At 42.8% G+C, this 18,249-nt stretch overlaps 1 protein-coding gene across 3 annotated transcripts in view; it reads left to right on the forward strand.

Annotated features, from left to right (window-relative positions):
- ABCC4 (ATP binding cassette subfamily C member 4) overlaps window positions 1-18,249 on the forward strand; it is a 283,125-nt gene that overhangs the window by 167,381 nt on the left and 97,495 nt on the right. For all 3 annotated transcript variants that reach the window (XM_004709768.2, XM_045296369.1, XM_045296368.1), the window contains one exon: window positions 17,412-17,491. In XM_004709768.2, the coding sequence (XP_004709825.1) occupies window positions 17,412-17,491 (80 nt within the window). The remainder of the gene's footprint in view (window positions 1-17,411; window positions 17,492-18,249) is intronic.

Consider the following 18,249-nt stretch of genomic DNA (forward strand, 5'->3'; position numbering starts at 1 on the left):
GGCCGTTTGACGCCCCCCTAAGGGGTTGCGACCCACAGGTTGAGAACCGCTGTAGGGATTGGAGTCCTGGAGGGAAGAACCTTGAGGAGGAAGGAATGAAAACAGAGAGGTCATCTATGCCAGAAACCATCATGTGAATATTTCAAAAAGGGGGCAGTTAAAAATGTTAGATCCTTCAGAGAAAGGCGAAAGAATGCAGATTGGGGCAGAGCTAGCTATTCATGTGGTTTATCAGTGAATATCAAGGCGTGCTGTAGAGCAGTAAACAAACAATATGTATCCTCGGTTTGAATTATAACATTTATCCCCACATTTCCAGTTCTCATAGATGTTATTTCAACCTGTAAAACAAATAATACAGTAGGTGAAAATGATTTCCCCCACTATGCGCTTCAGTGGCCTGCCTCTCCCTCTGCTCGCCAGGGAAGGTCCATGCCTTTACATTTCAGCTCAGCCCAGCCAGTTTTGTGTAACTTTTGTTGGCGGTTGCCAGATATTAAAATGATGCGTTGGAGATAGAACTGACGATCCTATCTGGGGTGTTGGTTGATCCCTTTCCAGCACACCTTAGGTTACTTTACATAGGGTGGGTCGTGGGAGGGCTCATTGTCTTCAAGTTCAGTCACGCTCTCACACCAAATGTTTTGCTGTCCTATTTTTGAGCGTTATGCAGCCTCGTATGCATGCTGTAGATCGAACGTGTTGATCTCGCGTGCTGAATGGTAATTTGCTAGGTTACGGAGTGGGTGGATGCTTGCTTTTGTAGAAATGCATTTTTGTTGTTTGTTGGTTTCTGAGTTGTTTACTGCTGCCACCTTCCTGGAGCATATTCTGGAGGCAAGATGCTGGATCGTTCCAGATCTCTTGTTTTCCCTTCAACTACTCAATCTTTTGGAGATTGTAAAAGAGGACTGTGCTGGCTTTGGCCATGAAAATCAGTGGAGGCTTACTGGACAGAAAAAAAGCCCTTGATCAGAGTTTTCTCTTTGGCAACTCACACCATCCCCACCACCACAAAGGGGGTATATCCCTTTGGGATTAGAATTAAGCTGTTGTCTTTGGAGTCAGACATTGTTAATTAGGGTCCTGTGGCCCCTTCATTTCCTTTTACTAGTGGCTTAAGAATCCCCTGAGATCATATGCATTATTAGTGTGGGCCATTTCCCACTGGAAAGACTCCATAGCTGTCATTAGACACAGTGTTTAAGAACTACCATCTCCTGAACTTCTTGTAGCTGACTTGTGGTCATCACTTCCCTGATCAGGTAGGAGATGGACCAGCCTCGTGCCTCTATGGTGAGATCCATGGATACAGCGGTCTCGTCCAGCTCCCAACTTTTTGTTTACAAATCTTTAGGAAATGTAAAATAATGAGGATCATCCCACCAGCCTTAGCAAAGCACTTCTGGCTGTATTCACAAAGTGGTTTCCTGGGGCAATATGTGAGGTGTATCTACTTCAAGATTAATTCCCCACGCTGCCTCACAGAAATAAGTGGCTTTACCTGCCCAGGGTCACACAACATGTTGGGACCTGGGTTGGGATAGAAATCAAGCCTCTAGACTTTCCTAATCAGTTATACCTTTTGTTTAGACCATATGCCTTCTTTCTTTCTTTCATTTGGTTTTCTTTCTTTCACTTGTTCATTTGAAAATATAGTTATTCATTCTCTAGTAATTTGTGGACTTTAATTCTGAGGTTGGGTGATTTTAAATATTTTACTTTAATTATGGTTAGCCAGAAGAGAATTCCTGTGAAAGGCTTCTAACCAGAAGTGATTTTCAGGTAATTTCCCACCCACTGCAGTAGTCATAACCAATCTGTCAGTTTGTCTCACTGTAGGGACTTGTGCCTGGAAGTTATGTCCCTGGTCAGATACCACCAGGGGTCACCCTGGGGGAGACGCCTCAGTAGATGAGCCTAACTATCCACAGTAGAAAGTTAGCCGCGAATGAGGACGTCTCTAGGTTGGGAAGCACTCAAATACACATTGATCACCACCCTGGATTCAAACATATCCCGCAGTCATGAGCATACCACAGCACTAGGCAATGTGACTCGCCATAGTAGTTCATGCCAGCTTAATACCAGCCCTGTTTATAACTTTATTGGCCCATCCTTATTATCAAATATTTAATAGAAACTTTAAATGAGCCTAGGAAAGTCATGCTGTGTCCTAATCCGTTGAAGCTTGGCTGTGAGTGTTGGCTCAGCTACTTTAGAGCCAGGGGTGCCTCTGTTAACATGGGTCTAGGCCTTGGTTACTGTGTCCCTATAAGGTATAGCATCACTCATACTTGTGAGGTGGTATATATGCTCTGCTAACCGTTCCTGGCATTTTCTTGCTGCCGAAAGCCCCACAGAGCAGCATCGTTCTACTCTGAAACACATGAGGTTTCCATAAGTCGGAATCATTTGAAGCCACCTGTAAACAAAAAGAAACAAACCCATTTCGATAGTGGGAGTGTACAAAGGCCAGAAAGCCAGGCACGAGTGGATCCACACAGCCATGATCCTAGCTCTCTGGTAGGTGGTGAAGGCATGTTGAGCCTGTGGAAGTTCGTCTTTGCACATGTGGGCTTAGCAGAAGATATCCTTCTTGGCCGTCGGTAGAACTCACCACTGTCCCCAGCCCGTGCTGTTCACACGCTGTCTTCTCCTCTCTCTAATGGGTCGCCTCCTCAGTTAGTGTCTCCTTACAGGCATGGCTTTGGAAGACCAGTGATGAAATTAGGTCTCATTGAAGGACCTTCATCGCGCCATCCTTTTCTGCATCTTACCTCATTCCCTTTCCTTTAACTAGGCGAATACTAGTTTTCAGCCCTCACATAATCTCATCCATCCACCTGCACAAATGTCAACCTTTTCTTTCCAACAACCAATTTTCTGCTCTTTTCCCAACCTCTCAAGCCATGTTTCTAGCCCTATAACCACCAGTAACACTCCCCAGTGATCCTACACTTTCCTGACCACCTTGTTTGCTGGCACCTTTACTGTACTTATCTCTCAGGGAAGAAAGGACTCCCTGACTGGGAATCCTGTATGAGAGCCCAGAAGCCTAACCTCTAGCCCACCAGGTGGCATAGTAGCTACATGTAGGGCTGCTAACCACCAAGTTAGCAGTTTGAAACCACCAGCTGCTCTGCAGGAAGAAGAGGAGGCTTTCTGTGCTCTTAAAGAGTCACATTCTCGGGCCCCACAGGAGCTGTTTAGCCCTGGCCTTAGGAGTCGGCATCAACTGGATGGCAATGATTTTGGTTTTGGTTTATCTACCAGAGGGCTTTGAAAAGTTTATGGAAAATGGAGGGGGGTGGGTTCAGATTTGGGGACATTCACATTGTAGCGGGAAGTGTCATAGCTGTCACTAGGCTGACCTAGTAGAGCAGTAGAGCCCTGATGAAACACATAACTATCCTCTCGTTCTTTACTATTTCCTCCACTTAGTATTATCATCTTAGTTACCTCATTACTTTTGTTAGATGTGCATATGTTGAATTTGTGTAATTAAGATTGATGCAGGAAATTGAAGATACGTAAACCCTTTAGACATAGTAAAGGGACTAATGATTCCTTGAGGGTATGGAAAGGGGGAAGGGGGGACTGCTAGCAATGATGACTGTATTACCCCACTTGAGGGGAACAATTGCTACAATGGTAGGTGAAGGGATATGTGGATGGTGTAAGATCTGGCAAATAATAATAATAATATTAAATAAGAATAATAATAAAAACAGTTTATAGGCGGGGAGGGAATAAAGGGGAGTTGATATCACAGAGTTCACAAAAAAAGAAAATGTTTTTAAACTGATGGTCTCAGCAGTTGTACAATTATGCTTGATCTAATTGAACTATGCATTGTTATAATATCTGTAAGAGCACCCAATAATATTGGGGAAGAGGGGGGGAACACCACGAAGACTGTCTTTGCCGAGAGAATCTTGAGTCTGATCTTCAGCACACTTTTAACCCACTGTGGTAGTTTGCTCAGTTGTCTTCATTAAAAGTGAAAATGGAGGCAGAGGCAGCCCCAGGGCACAGTCTGAGAAAATGTCACAGTGGCTGTAGCACCACTGTACTCCAGACAAGGTGCATTTAAACTCTGCGTCTCTGGCTGATGGTCTCCGTTCAACACATCCTTAGTCATGGAGATGGTAGACAACCAGGCAGCATTTCATTCTGAGATGCACACGCCACCATGAGTAAGTGCCAGCTCAACAAGCAACTACATTCTTTTGCTGAAGAAGTCACAGCTCTGTAGTCTATGAAAAAGGCTCTGTTGAAATGATTTTAACAGTTTTCTTGATTAAAGGAGTAACTAGCAATTTGTAAACTTATGAATATTGTCCCATATTGTCCCATTCCCCCGACTGGACACGTGGTATTGGTTTGGTCAAGGCTTTCTTGGTTTCCTGGGGAGGAATCTACCCAACTCCGTTCACTGAGGAGGGAGTCTTTGAAAAAGGAATCCCTGAGAGCTACTGAGTCTCTTGGAAACTGTAAACTATTTTCATATGACTTGATTTCCTTCTTTGAGTGACAGTTGCTCCCCTTCCCTGCTTCAGGATTAGATGGCTGGTCAGTGGGTTAGCTCCCCTCTGATCATCTTTAGTCCAAGTGGCTCTGCCAGCCTGTGGAGAGTTACTAAGAAGGCTGGCCAGCATAGCCATCCTAAACTTGTCTAGTAGTGATAAAGAAGTCCAAGTGGCAGAAATCAGAGAGTGACACTGGTCAGCAAGAGCTTTATGGGGAGAAAAGATTTATCCTAGATAAGTGCAACCATGCAGGGGATTGTGTATATTCCCGATGGATTAGTAGTGGGGAGAAAAGACAGTGCTGACAGGAACAAGGGTCCATGATTTAGGAATAAGGTAGGAAAAGTCAATAAAGAACTTTGTATTGTTGAGTTCACCATTACTAAGACCTTTGGACACTTGGGTTGTTACTTAAGGAAATCAGGATTTAAATGAATCATTTTATATGAAATGTTCAGAAATGCTGGCCATTAATTTTATAAGCAAAAAGTAATAATTAAGTTGAACGTTCCTTGAAACTGTTCACATTGACTGTAGGGAATAGGTCTTCAGTCAAAGTATGCGAAGTTAGGGTGTGTTCTTGTGGGCACATTTCAAAGGATTTTTTCAGTTTCGATATATTAACCTTGAGATATTTTGTAGGCTAGCCAAGTGACAATGTATGTGTAAGTCAGGGATAATAAGAATCAGCAGATAGCACCTATCTGCAACATTAAGAAATGTTGAGTCACCTTGAGCAAGGTTGGACCTTGTCTCCTCATCCCTAGGAGTAGGAGTTTGGTTTACAAGGTGATTTGAATATTTCTGTAAACTTCAGATCCTTTATTCAAAGATGATCTGAATCTGGACATTAAGTGGGCTAAAGATGCTGCAAAAACAATCTTTTGAGAAAGATTAATTCAAAACTAGCTAGTCACAATGAGGTGGAGATTAAAGATATCCCAAATGGCTGATTTTTTTTTTCCAAATCAACTACTCCTCACCGTAGTAAACTCGCTCTCACCCCAGGATTCGGCAGTTCAATACAGCGCCTTACAGGACATCCAAACCATGAAGGAAATGACTCCCACGGTTGTAGAGGCTGCCAAGTCCCAACGCTGAGGTTCAAACTTCCATTGGGAGGACCCCCCTCATCCTCCATAGGCAGGAGATACAGCTCATGACACACGGAACCCAGGAACAGGAACGGGGAACAGCTGTAACAAAAGGGTAGGGGGGAGGGGGGAGCAGATGGGGAGGAAGAGGGTACCGATCACAATGAATGGCACATAACCACACCCACCCCTGCAGGTGGAAGAACAACTGAAATCAAAGGGGAAGAGAGACTGGTCAGTGAGAGTATGAAAATAATAACAATCCATAACAGTGGTTCTCAACCTGTGGTCGTGAGTGACCTCTTTGGGGGTTGAACGACCCTGTCACAGGGATCATCTGGTTCCTAACAGTAGCAAAATTACAGTTATGAAGTAGCAACAAAAATAACTGTGTGTTTGGGGGGCCACCAAATGAGGAACTGTATTAAAGGGTTGTAGCATTAGGAAAGTTGAGAACCACTGTTCTGTAATCTATCAAGGGGCCATGGGGGAGGGGGGGAAGGAAGAAGAGCTGATCCCAAGGGCCTAATAGAAAGTAAATGTCTAGAAAAGAACAATGGCAATATATGTGCTATTATGTCTGATACGATTGATGTCTGGATCGTAGCAAGAGTTGTAAGAAACCCCAATAAAACGATCTTAAAAAAAGAAAGAAAGCTTATGAAATCAGATCAGGTGGATAGATAGGCCACAATTCAAGCCCCAAGGTTTAGAAGTAAGCAGAGGCGAGCCCAATGTAGGATTCAGAGCGAGAGATCAAGACATCTGAAAATGAATTCAGGCCGCACTCATTTAGCCATGCCCAAAAGAAGATGGCTGCCCGAGTCCTGGGCCAGTGGTCTTGTTGGAGTGGTAACGGTGGCTCATAGCTACATGTCCCTGATGACTCCACGCTTGTTTCCGTGCATGCTCAGTGAGACGTGGAAGTCTCAGAGATGGTGTCTCCTCATGTCCAGGGTTTGGGCCATTCCCCCAATTAAATAAAAGGTGATAACGTGAGCCACACCCTCTGTAAGGTGGGGCACTCCGAACTCCCTTCCCAGTGGGGTTATAAACTTAGGTATGCCGGCTACCATGTACAATATGTTCCACCATGGAGGGTGCCGGTGGTAAGTTGAGATGGAGTGCAGTAATTCTCGCAGTCGTCATGTTCGGGAGAGGCGTAGAGTAGCAAGAGGCAGGCGCAGGTCAGGAAACAGACTGAAGTAACTAGAGTTCAGGCAGGTTTGGCCTACCCTTCCTCCTCTGTATCTTCTAGGCACCTAGCTAAAATCTACCTATGTAGAATCTCAGTGTGGAAATTACGAACCCTGGTGACTTTCAGTGGCCCTTACTGTTCTTGCGTCCTGTCAAGTTGGCTCCAACTCATAGCGACCCTGTGTGCAACAGAATGAAGCATTCCCGGTGCCACACCATCCTCACGATGGTTATGTTGGAGCTAATGGTTGCAGCCACTGTATCGATCTGTCTCGTCAAGGGTCTTCCTCTTTTTCACTGCCCCTCTACTTTCCCAAACAGGATGCCTCTTTCCAGCCACTGGTTTCTCCTGATAACACGTCGAAAGTACTGTGAGATATGACGAGTCTCACTCTCCTTGCTTCTGAGAAGCATTCTGGCTGGTTCCCAAGACAGATTTGTTTCTTAGTTTGGCAGTCCTTGGTACTTCCAATAATCAGCACCATAATTCAAATGCATCAATGTTTCAGTCATCTTAATTCAGTGTACAACGTTCACATGGATATGAGGTGACTGAAAATACCATGGCTTGCGTCAAACAACACACCTTAGTCCTCAGAGTAACAGCCTTGTTTTTCAACAGTTTCAAGAAGCATTGTACAGCAGATTTACCCAGTGCAGTGCATTATTTGATCTTCCATGACATTGATTGTAGGTCCACGCAAGACCAATTTTATCTCCATTTATCATACTGTTGGCCCAGTTTGGGGGATTTTGGTCTCCTTTATATTGAGTTGTAATTCATACTGAAGACGGCCATCCTTGATCTTCATCAGCAAGTTCTTCCCCCTGTCAGTAAACAAAGTTGTATCTGCTGCTTATCACAGGTTGTGTTGATAAGCCTTCCTCCAATTCTGGTGCCACCTGCTTCATATCATCCAGTTTCTCTGGATACAACTCTGATGCACACTTTTCTTGTTTTCATAACTGCCTCTTGATCCACTACAGATCCCAAATGAAAATAACTAAGTATTCTGGAAGTCCCATCCTTCTCCAGGTTACCCATAATTTGCTATAATCCACATAGCCAAATGTAAAACCTAGCATGAAAAAATCAAAAAGGAAGCTCACACTTAATATCCATTTTTAAAATCATTTTCTTGGGGCCTCATACAACTCTTATCACGATCCGTATATACCTTAATTGTGTAAAACACATCAAGCCAAAGGCCAGTGCTCGTCAGAAAGAATTCACTTCAGAGAAGTTATAAGGACATACAGAGAGATTCAGATTATCGATGACTCAGGACACGTTTACTAAATGGATCCATTCTTACCCTGAAGGTCAAGCATGGCATTGTCAGATTGGGCTTGATGTGGTTGGTGTTTAAGAATCTACACTAAAGTTATAGGAGCAGCTTCCAATATCCTGTGAATTCACAGAGGAAAAGGATCATCAAGTTCAACATCAGTGCATGGCCAAACAGAACTCAGACTGTTCTCACGATGTGGGGACGAGGCAAGTTAAGTTACAGTCAGGGTTAAAAATGCCTAGATTATAATTCCTCTGGTCAGGAGCACCTCTTATAAGATTTGCACGCAAGCGTATGTCTCTTGCCCTTGATCCATTATCTGAGTGACCTTGGCCTGTGCTGTGCTTGGGTGATGTTAAAAAGCTTCCTTACCACCACTACTAAATAAGCAAAGGGACTCCATTCCACCACAAGCCTCAGCCAGAAGGCCCCAGGCCCGAGCTCTGTGTCAGAAAAGTTAGCTCCCTCAATTAAATGCCTGGTGGTACACCAATCTGCAAGTAACCTCTTGTCCCAATGCACTTGTCTTCGTGCTCCGTGATCCTGGACGCCCACAGTTGTTTCTTGTGTTCTCAGTAGTGCTGTCTTTGCTGCCACATCTCAGTCTCCGGGATCAAGGAGGTTTAGTTCATAGGGTTCTCTGGGTCCACAGGACATGCTCTCCTTGAGGCTTTTCTTTCAATGGTAGTAAGATCCCCCTTTGCTACTTCTGAGGTGGCTCACTTTATACTCAGCAAGACAGCAAATTTGACTGTTTCCTATGTTGGAGGTTCAGATTTTTAAAACTAATAAACCTTTTGACCACCACTCTGTGTGATCCTCCTCGGTCCTGGTGGGAGTTAAAGAGACTCTGAGTGGAAAAGCCAAATCAAGTAAGTCAGTGCAGGACAGATCTGTTCCCTGTGGTAAACAGTTTAATTCAAAGTAGTGAGTTACTGGTACATGCTTCATTGCGAATAAACTTTTGAAACACAAAAGAGGTCAGCCACTAGTGACCACATCGTGCATGTTTCTATTTATAGGAATACCTAGAGAAGACAAATTTACAGATACAAGTAAATTCGTGTTTGCCTGAGGCTGGAAGTGGTAACGCGGAGTTGCTATGTTTGTCATTATGGATGTTAATGAGGATATTAATAATTCATGGTGATGGTTGCATCACTCATTAAAGTTACCAAAAATGGTGTTGCATGCGCCAACAGGTGGCATATGCATACCCTGCTACTGCAGCTGCACCTGTGATTGGTTGTCCAATGCCAACAGGATATTCTCAATAAGACTCTAGAGGTATATGGAAATCTCAGTTTTTCATCATTTTCCTTTGTATTGTGTGTTATCAGACAAGATGGTTACTTAAGAAACTTGGGACATGCAGAGATGACTGCTGTGCAGCAGTGATGATGGTGCACTTTTTTCTTCTTTTTTTAAAATCATTTTATTAGGGGCTCATACAACTCTTTTCACAATCCATACACGCATCAATTGTGTAAAGCGCATTTGTACACTCATTGCCCTCATCATTCTCAAAACATTTGCTCTCCACCCAAGCCCCTGGCATCAGCTCCTCATTTTCCCCCCTTCCTCCCCGCACCCCCCTCCCTCATGAACCCTTGATAATTTTTAAATTGATGCTATATTTTTGATGTTGGGTGCCTTCAGTTTTCTTCGCCACATTTGCTTATGCACCCATTTGTCTTCAGTGATCCTATCAGGGAGGTGAGCACACAAGGATTTGATTTTTTGTTCTTTGTTGACTGATAACTGATCCCTTCAGCAGATGGTGCACTTCTTCTAGTATTCAAGTTTGATATTTCTCTACATTCCTGAAACAATGTTTACGTTTTTGTGTACTTGAAAACACAGGCAGTATTTTCACAAAGTTCAATTGTACAATGATTTGAAATACATGAAGGCAATTCATGCTCACAAAAAAATTTGAAGACAAAAAAAGATTCGTGGTGCATGGTATGTAAAATGTGCCTTCTTAAAAAACCATAATGTAATACGCTTTACACAATTGATGTGTGTATGGATTGGGATAACAGTTGTATGAGCCCCTAATAAAATGTTAAAAAAAAAAAAAAAAAGAATTCTATAAATGAACCACCCCTTCAAAAAAAAAAAAAAAGAAAAAACCATAATGTGTAAATATGTTTCTATATTTACTTTAGAAAGAAAGGGTGGAACTCAAACTAGACATGTGAACTTCAGGTTTTAAGTTATAGTGCCCATGGGGTTCCAATGACTTGGAATTGACAGCAAATGCTTTGGGTTATAAATGAGTTTTTTTAAATGAAACAAAAAACCTCAAAGATGCGGAGGCGACCGTATTCTGGAGATGACTGACTGCAGATCAGATTCTGGAAACAGTTCTTAAAATAGAAGCACTTACAAATTTGCATTTGAGCAAGGAACTAGGACAAGAATGTCTTTCACGATGTTCCTGCAGACAACATAGTGTAAGTCCACCCAAGCCGTCAGGAGGGCCCTGATTGGCTGTGTATTAATGGAAGTCTCTCCTCCCAGTTTTCCTCTCTATCCCACCCCCACTTCCCACTATAGTTTTTAAAATCAACCTAATACTTAGTCTCTGTAGAACAAGAAGGGCATAGAGAAAAAGAGAAGGATTGTCTATATTACATTACAGGAGTCCTTTAATGGTACAAATAGTTGAGCTGACTGGTTCCATACTAATGAAAAGTTTGGCAGTTCAACCCCACCCAGGATTGCTTCCCAAAGACCATAGAGCAGTTCTTTGCTCTGATTGACAGGAGTCAAATGTGACTTAATTCATCGATTGAATCCTGCATGTTTGTACATACGTTGTCTCCATTGTTTTCTAGACATTTACTTTCTATTGGGCCCTTGGGATCAGCTCCTCTCCAGCCCCTCCCCCCCCTCCCGAATAACCCCTTGATAGATCATACATTGTTATTATTTTCATCTCTCACACCCACCACTGTCTCATTTCCCCCATGTTTTCGGTTGTTCTTCTATAGAGGGTTGTATGGTTAAGTGTCAATCATTGAGACTGGTTCCCCCTTTCTCCCTTTCTCTGCCCCTCTTGCCTGTACCCTTCTGGTATCATTATTCCTGCTCCTGTTCCTGGATTCTGTGTGTCATGAGCTCCCATTTCTTATCTATACCTGTGTACATGTTCCAGTCTAGTCTGAATTGAGGAGCAGCACTGGGGTCATGGTAGTGGGGGGGTGAGGAAGCCTCAAGGAACCAGAGGAATGTAGTGTGTTTCATTGATGCATTACTGCACCCTGGTGACTCATCCCTTCCCTGTGACCCATCTGTGGGGAGATTGTTCTACCACGTACAGATGGGCTTTGTGTCTCTGCTCCAGCCCACCTCGTTCTCAACAATATATTCTTGTTTGTTATGTATCTCCTGATGCTGATTACCTGGTCCCTATGATGTCTCGTGATTGCACCTGTGGGGTGCTTCTACCATGTGGACTAATTGCTTCACTGCTCAATGGCGCCTTGTGTAACTTCAAGCCTTTAAGACCCCAGACACTATATCTTTAAATAGTGGAGAACCTTTTTTTTATGTTATATATTACTTATTCATTTTTGCTCTATCTTATACCTTCCAATGTATCTGTTCACCTACAATTCTGTTATTCGTTCCCCTCCAGTGGAGTTATACCGTCATCATTGCTATCAGTTCCCCTTCCCCTCCCCCACTTCCTGTACCTTCAGGGAATCATTACTGCCTAAAGGGTTTTATGTATCTTGGATTTCGTCTATCCAGTGATCTTAATTATACAAAGTGAACATGCACATTTCTAACAAAATTAATGAGGTAAAACTAAGACTATAATAGTGAGGGGACGAATGGATCACTGAAGACAAATGGATGCATAAGCAAATGTGAAGAAAGCTGATGGTGCCCGGCTATCAAAAAGTATAGCGTCTGGGGTCTTAAAGGCTTGAAGGTAATCAAGCGGCCATCAAGCTCAGAAACAACAAAGCCCACATGGAAGAAGCACACTAGCCTATGCAACCGCGAGGTGTCGAAGGGATCAGGTGTAAGGCATCATCAGAACAAAAAATCTTACCATAGTGAATGATGGGGGGAGTGCGGAGTGGAGATCCAAAGCCCATTAGTAGGCCACTGGAGATCCCCTTGCAGAGGGGTCTCGGGGAGGAGATGAGCCAGTCAAGGTGCGATGTAACAATGATGAGAAATACAACTTTCCTCTAGTTCCTAAAGGTTTCCTCCCCGCTCCCACTACCATGACTCGAATTCTATCTTGCAAGACTGGCTAGACCAGAGGAGGTACACTGGTACAGATAGGAACTGAAAATACAGGGAATCCAGGACGGATGAGCCCTATAGGACCAGTGGTGTGAGTGGCGAAACAGGGAGGGTAAAGGGAGAATGGGTAGGAAAGAGGGAATCGATTACATGGAACTGTGTGACCTCCTCCCTGGGGGACAGACAACCGAAAAGTGGATGAAGGGAGACGTCGGACAGGGCAAGATATGATAAAATACCCATTTATAAACTATCAAGGGCTCATGCGGGAGGGGGAGCGGGGAGGGAGGGGAAAAATGAGGACCTAATGTCGGGGGTTTAAATGGAGAGAAGATGTTTTGGAAACGATGTACAAATGCGCTTTACCCAATTGATGTGTGTATGGATTGGGATAACAGTTGTATGAGCCCCTAATAAAATGTTAAAAAAGAAAAAAAAATAGTGAGGGGAGGCACTCTTAGAGAACTACAGGTAGTTATGTGTTTCATCAGTGCTCTACTGCACCCTGGATCTATCATCCCTTCTCTGTGGGCCTTCTGTGAGGGACTGTCTACTTATCTTACAGGTGGGTTTGGGATCTCCACTCCACATCATTTTGATTGCTTGTTTTTGAACTTCTGATACCTTTTCCTCTTGACACCTCTTGATCACACAGGCTGATGTCCTTCTTCCATGTGTGTTTTGATGTATCCCTGCTAGATGACCACATGTTTAACTTAAAGCCTTTAAGAAATATATAAGGATACGTGTATTTGTCCATATATACATATATATATATATAATGGCAGCAGATGGACTTTGGGCCTCTACTTAAGTCTTACCTCAGTACAAGAATGATTTGTTTTATTAATGTGGCAATGTATGATACTCACCTTCCTGACAAAATAGCTGAAGACAAAATGGGAACATAAACAAATGTGGTGGAGAAAGCTGATGGCTGTTAAAAGATATAGTGTCTGGAGTCTTAAAGCAACTGTTATTTTTATAGTATTTTATAGGCTCTTTTCAGATATTTTGCTTGTTTCCTACTTTTGCCAAATAACAAAACAAATTAAATGTTTTTCGTAAACATTCATGGAATACCCTTTAAACAGCAACAAAAAAAGAAGTATCTTCTTGTGTTTTGGGTGGAGATTTACACAGCAGTACGGGATCTCATTCAGCAATCTCTTCCAAAATTTGTTCTGTAACTTCTGTTACCCTCTTTACAACACATAAACAGTATCAGTATTTCTTCTCTCATAATTCTCTTTGCATTTATCTAGTTTCCCTGCCCTCTTGTATTGTCGTCATTGTTTTAACGAAATGGCCAACTGTTTAGTGTCCTGCCCATGATTTTTCAAAAGTAGCACATCAGTCATGGTTGTGACATGCTGTACTTTGTGAGCCCGTCTGTAATTTAGCTGTAGTGGCCTGGGGAGTGGGGGCTAGTTTTGGTTCAAAGTTTACAGAGTATCTCAGGGAGTAATAGTCTCCGAATATCCTCCATCTTCTAACCTGTGTGGTAAACCTGTTTCACATTTTCTCCCATTGTGCCAGGGTCCCTCTATTAATGGCTCTGTTCAGAATGATTTGTTCTGAGGGTAGCTGGGCCCCATCCAGTTCTGGTCTCAGAGTAGACGAGGCCATGGCTTGTAAAGATTATGTGGATTAGTTGCTTCTGGGAGTCTTTGATTTCCAACTTTTTCTTTTGATCTGGATTAGTAGAGTTGTACCTTACTTAGGTGGTTACTAAGCAGCTTTTAAGTCTCCGGATACCAATCACCAAACTATGATGTCGCGCCTAAGTTTGTGAACTATATTATGTGTCCAGACTATGGTCTGAATCCTACAAACCCGGAAAGCCAATTCGGTGCGGTTTTGTTCATGTCCAAGAAGTATCTGTAACTGTGCTTTCTTATATGAGAAGGCGTCCAAAATTTCATGCAAAAATTCTGTTAGCTTTCCACTCTAATTTCCACAAGGTTTTTGAAGCCCGCTCACATGTATGTATAAATACATGCATGCACAGATGCACATGTGAGAATGGAAGTAAATGATAAGGGAATTTTCACATGAACTTTTAGAGACCGCTTCATACATACCTGTCCACGTGTATGTATACATATATTTGGGGGATTGTTGTTGCTGTTATTTCAAAATTGTTTAGACCACAGCAATTACTAAAAGGTCCTTTTTTCAGTGACAAAAAAGCATGCACTCTTCTTGTTGTTTATACCCAAATGTGTCTGTTGTACCGAGGGAATGGGATAGGGATTTTCACTGGACAAGGCCCGAGATGTAATTGGCTGCCACAGAAATTATTGTAGCTATTACTGTGATGAGGGCTTTGTGGTTGGATACATGCTGTGCAGAACACAGAGATATTGTGTTACCCTACTTCTGGACCTTGACCTTCTGAGACTAAGACCTTGACCTTGACATACAGAAAATCACGAGCAAGCCAGAGCCCCATGTTGTATAAAGGACAATTGAAGTATGAAGGATGGTTCCTGGTGAGCAGTCTGGGAAGGCTAGCACGAGCTCTCTTCAGGTCTTGAAGGCTGCAGGTCAAGAGAAACGAGAGGCACTCCATGTGGCTGTGAGGCCTGAAGAAGCAGCAAACATTGGATGCTCCAGGATTTGGTTTCATGTAAGAAAGCCCTTTCTGACAGAATATGCTGAAAATGGCTTGGGGTCCTGCTCTCCCCCCTGCCCCCATCCCTGCACCCCCTTCCCTGGAAAAAGTGAATGCCCTTCCTTCCACATCCCTGGAGATACCCATGCAGGAGGCAGGAGCCAACTGTCACTTGGATGAAGAGACAGAGCATGTGCACGGAGGGGGATTCATCATAAGGATGTTATTTGGAGACCTTTGAGAAAACTTTGTGACTGCGAGGCCTTGAACTTGAAACCTCAGCCCAGAATATAGCAATTAAAGAAAACCCGGATGAAAATACTTTGAAAACACCGTTCGTTCTCCTAAACATTTCTTAGAACAAGGAAATCATTATTGAACCTGCTAATCTCACCTTTTCTGCACTCAGCTCATTGGTGAATTTTGACAGTTTTGGACATTCAGTTAATTATTGCAGAAGTTGTATGGGAGACCGTTGTTCTCAGGCTGAGTGTGCGTGTGCGCGCACTTATGTTTTATGCAGTTTGCCAGCCAGAAGGCTCTCAGATCTTAAGACTGCAACATCTGGCAAATGGTAAAGGGGCGGTTTTCACATACTGTTGGTCTTTGTGTAGGTTTTTCACTTAAAAAGAAAATCAGCTATTACTTTCAACATTTGAAAAGCTAAATTATCCCAGAGTATGTGGAATGTTTCTGAAAGCTGTACTTGTTGTACAGATTTCTCATTGAAGAAATAAGTGTTTTAATCGTGACTTTAACTTTTCTCCTTTTTTGGCCTAGTACTTTTTAACATGTGTTTTCATTATTTTGGTATTGATTCTTTGAAAATTAAATAAAATTGGGATCTGATAGTTCACAAAATATCTATGAACATGTGGGAAATTGCCCATCAGATTTAAATGCTCCTAACAAGTGATTAAATAATTACCTGACCTCTTGCCCTTGTATGGTCTGTGGACCAGAGGAAATAGAACCATCTGGAAGTTGGTAGAAATGCAGAATCTTAAGCTCTATCCCTGAGCTACTGAATCACAACCAGGGTTTTTAACAAGTTGGACTTTCTACAATAGATGATAGAATGTTCTAGGTGGCATGATGCAGAACCTATAGTTAATAATCATCTTTTTTTTTTTTTTCATTCATTCCTTCTCTCTCTCTCTCTCTCTGAGCACATGTTACAAGCCTGGAATTGTGACTGGGTTCTTTCATGACCATGAGTTTATCTAGTCCATTGACTAATAATATAAGGTCGATAGTATTAGTGGCTCTGAAAAGTTGTTACCAGACACGCCAGAGATGCCTCTAACAGACAGATCCTGGAGTCTAGGGAGATTGAGGTCCACCTCATAATAGCATAGCTTGGCCACCCTGTGCTGCCCTGCCTGGTAAAGTCCGGTGACATTGCCAAGACCAGCGTTTCCCACCCTCTGATCATTGCCTGTCCAGTTGTGGGTTGAGATAAAGGGGCGCAGTAGGAAGTCACTTCCCATAAGCATTATCAAGAGAGCAAGCACAAGCCCCCCCCCACCCCCCGGCCCCGTGGGTGGTTCGGTGTCCTGAAGCATCAGGTAGAAAAGAGGTTCTGAGAGCTACAAACTCACTGCCCAGTTGCTGCCAAGGCCAAAATAGGCTGAGATTGGTTTTATAAATATAAGTTCATTTTTTAAACACATGCTTTGAAAGAATGCGTATTTCTTAGAAACCGGATCAGGCTTTCCACATCTGAAGTGATCATGCTCTCCCATTTTCATGGATTCGGCTCTAGATGAGATAAAAATCAACGAGGGGGATAGGTTATGGCCTGATTTCCTGTTTTCTGATTCCATCCACCTTGCCTTGGCGTTTGCCAGCGTTTGAACAGCTCAAGGGGTCATGATTTATACCCACAATAAACCTACAACTTGGAAATGACAGGCTTTGAGTCTTCCCAAAGCACGAGGATCCATACTGCATGCTGGGGACTGTTTTTTAAGACAGTCTATTATATCTCCTTAAAAATTACTAAGCAAAATCCATTCTGATAACTGAAGCAACATATTAAGCAAGTGGGATTCATGTATGTACGTTTCAATTGTCCATCAACCCGTTGAGCAAGCCCTACGTACGATCTGAAAAGAGTTCGTTTTAAAGTTCAGCAACCTTTCCCTGCACTGTCACAGTTCGCACCCCCAGCCTTCTCAACAAGTAAAGCCAAATATCATCTTCCCCACCCACTGAATTTGGTGGTGTTTTTTATTCTCTTCAGGTGCCCTCCTCTTGTCTTTACCAATGACATCGGCTTACTTCATGTGAAAACCTCACATATTGAATACATATGCATTTAAAATATTGTTTCGATTTGTTTGCGAATTGTTGCTCTCAAAGGGTCTATCTGGGGAAATGAGTGATTCTCCTTATCCCATTCTTGCAGGAAGAATTTTAAATCGTTTCTCCAAAGACATTGGACATATGGATGACTTGCTGCCCCTCACAGTTCTAGATTTCATCCAGGTAAAGTAACATCAGCTAATTCCATAAAAAATTGAAGTTCTTGATTTTTCTTTGGTAGGGGTGGGGGGGCCGGGGGTCTCCCTGAGGCCCTTGCATGGGTGGGGGGTGGGAAGCCTTTCTGCCTATCGATGTGGATGTGTAATTTTACCTTAAGGAAAGGCCATGTTTGTAAGAGAAGGGTGTGGTTATGATTCGGAGCTAAGTTAACATGAGTAATACCTAGTGCGTAGGAGTGACTACACAGCCCGCTCAATGTTTTCCTTCGAAGGAGGGACATGCTCCTGGGCTGCCTCCCAGGGATCTGGCATGGGTTCTGCTTTACTGTGAACACATTTCACAATGTAGAAACAATCACCTCTCACGGAAAGATAGCCCAGATTAACCAAATTATGCATTGTATTACCACAAAGGACAAATATTTCCTGCACCCGGTTTTTTGGGTTGTGTGTGTGTGTGTGAGTATAAAACCAGGTGTGGTTACCGACAAAAGAAAAGATTAGTATTAATAAGTTGAAAATAATACTTTGTGTTAACAAGGACAATAGAGAGCAGTTATTGGAGAAACAAAGCATTTAAAGGCAAGCATGTGGAAGCCAATAATAAGAGTACAGGATCAAAGCATCCTCGGAAAATGTGGGTTGTGTTTTTTTCCAGGCCGTTTTTCTGTTCACGGGATGGTTGTTGTAAGTCTTAAGCTGTCTGTTCTTAAAAAAAAGAAGAGAAAAACTTAACTAAACTAGAAAACCAACAATCCCACA

The sequence above is a fragment of the Echinops telfairi genome, unplaced genomic scaffold (assembly GCF_000313985.2).
Source record: "Echinops telfairi isolate 266 unplaced genomic scaffold, ASM31398v2 ScPeMD7_7405;HRSCAF=8443, whole genome shotgun sequence".
NCBI lineage: Eukaryota > Metazoa > Chordata > Mammalia > Afrosoricida > Tenrecidae > Echinops > Echinops telfairi.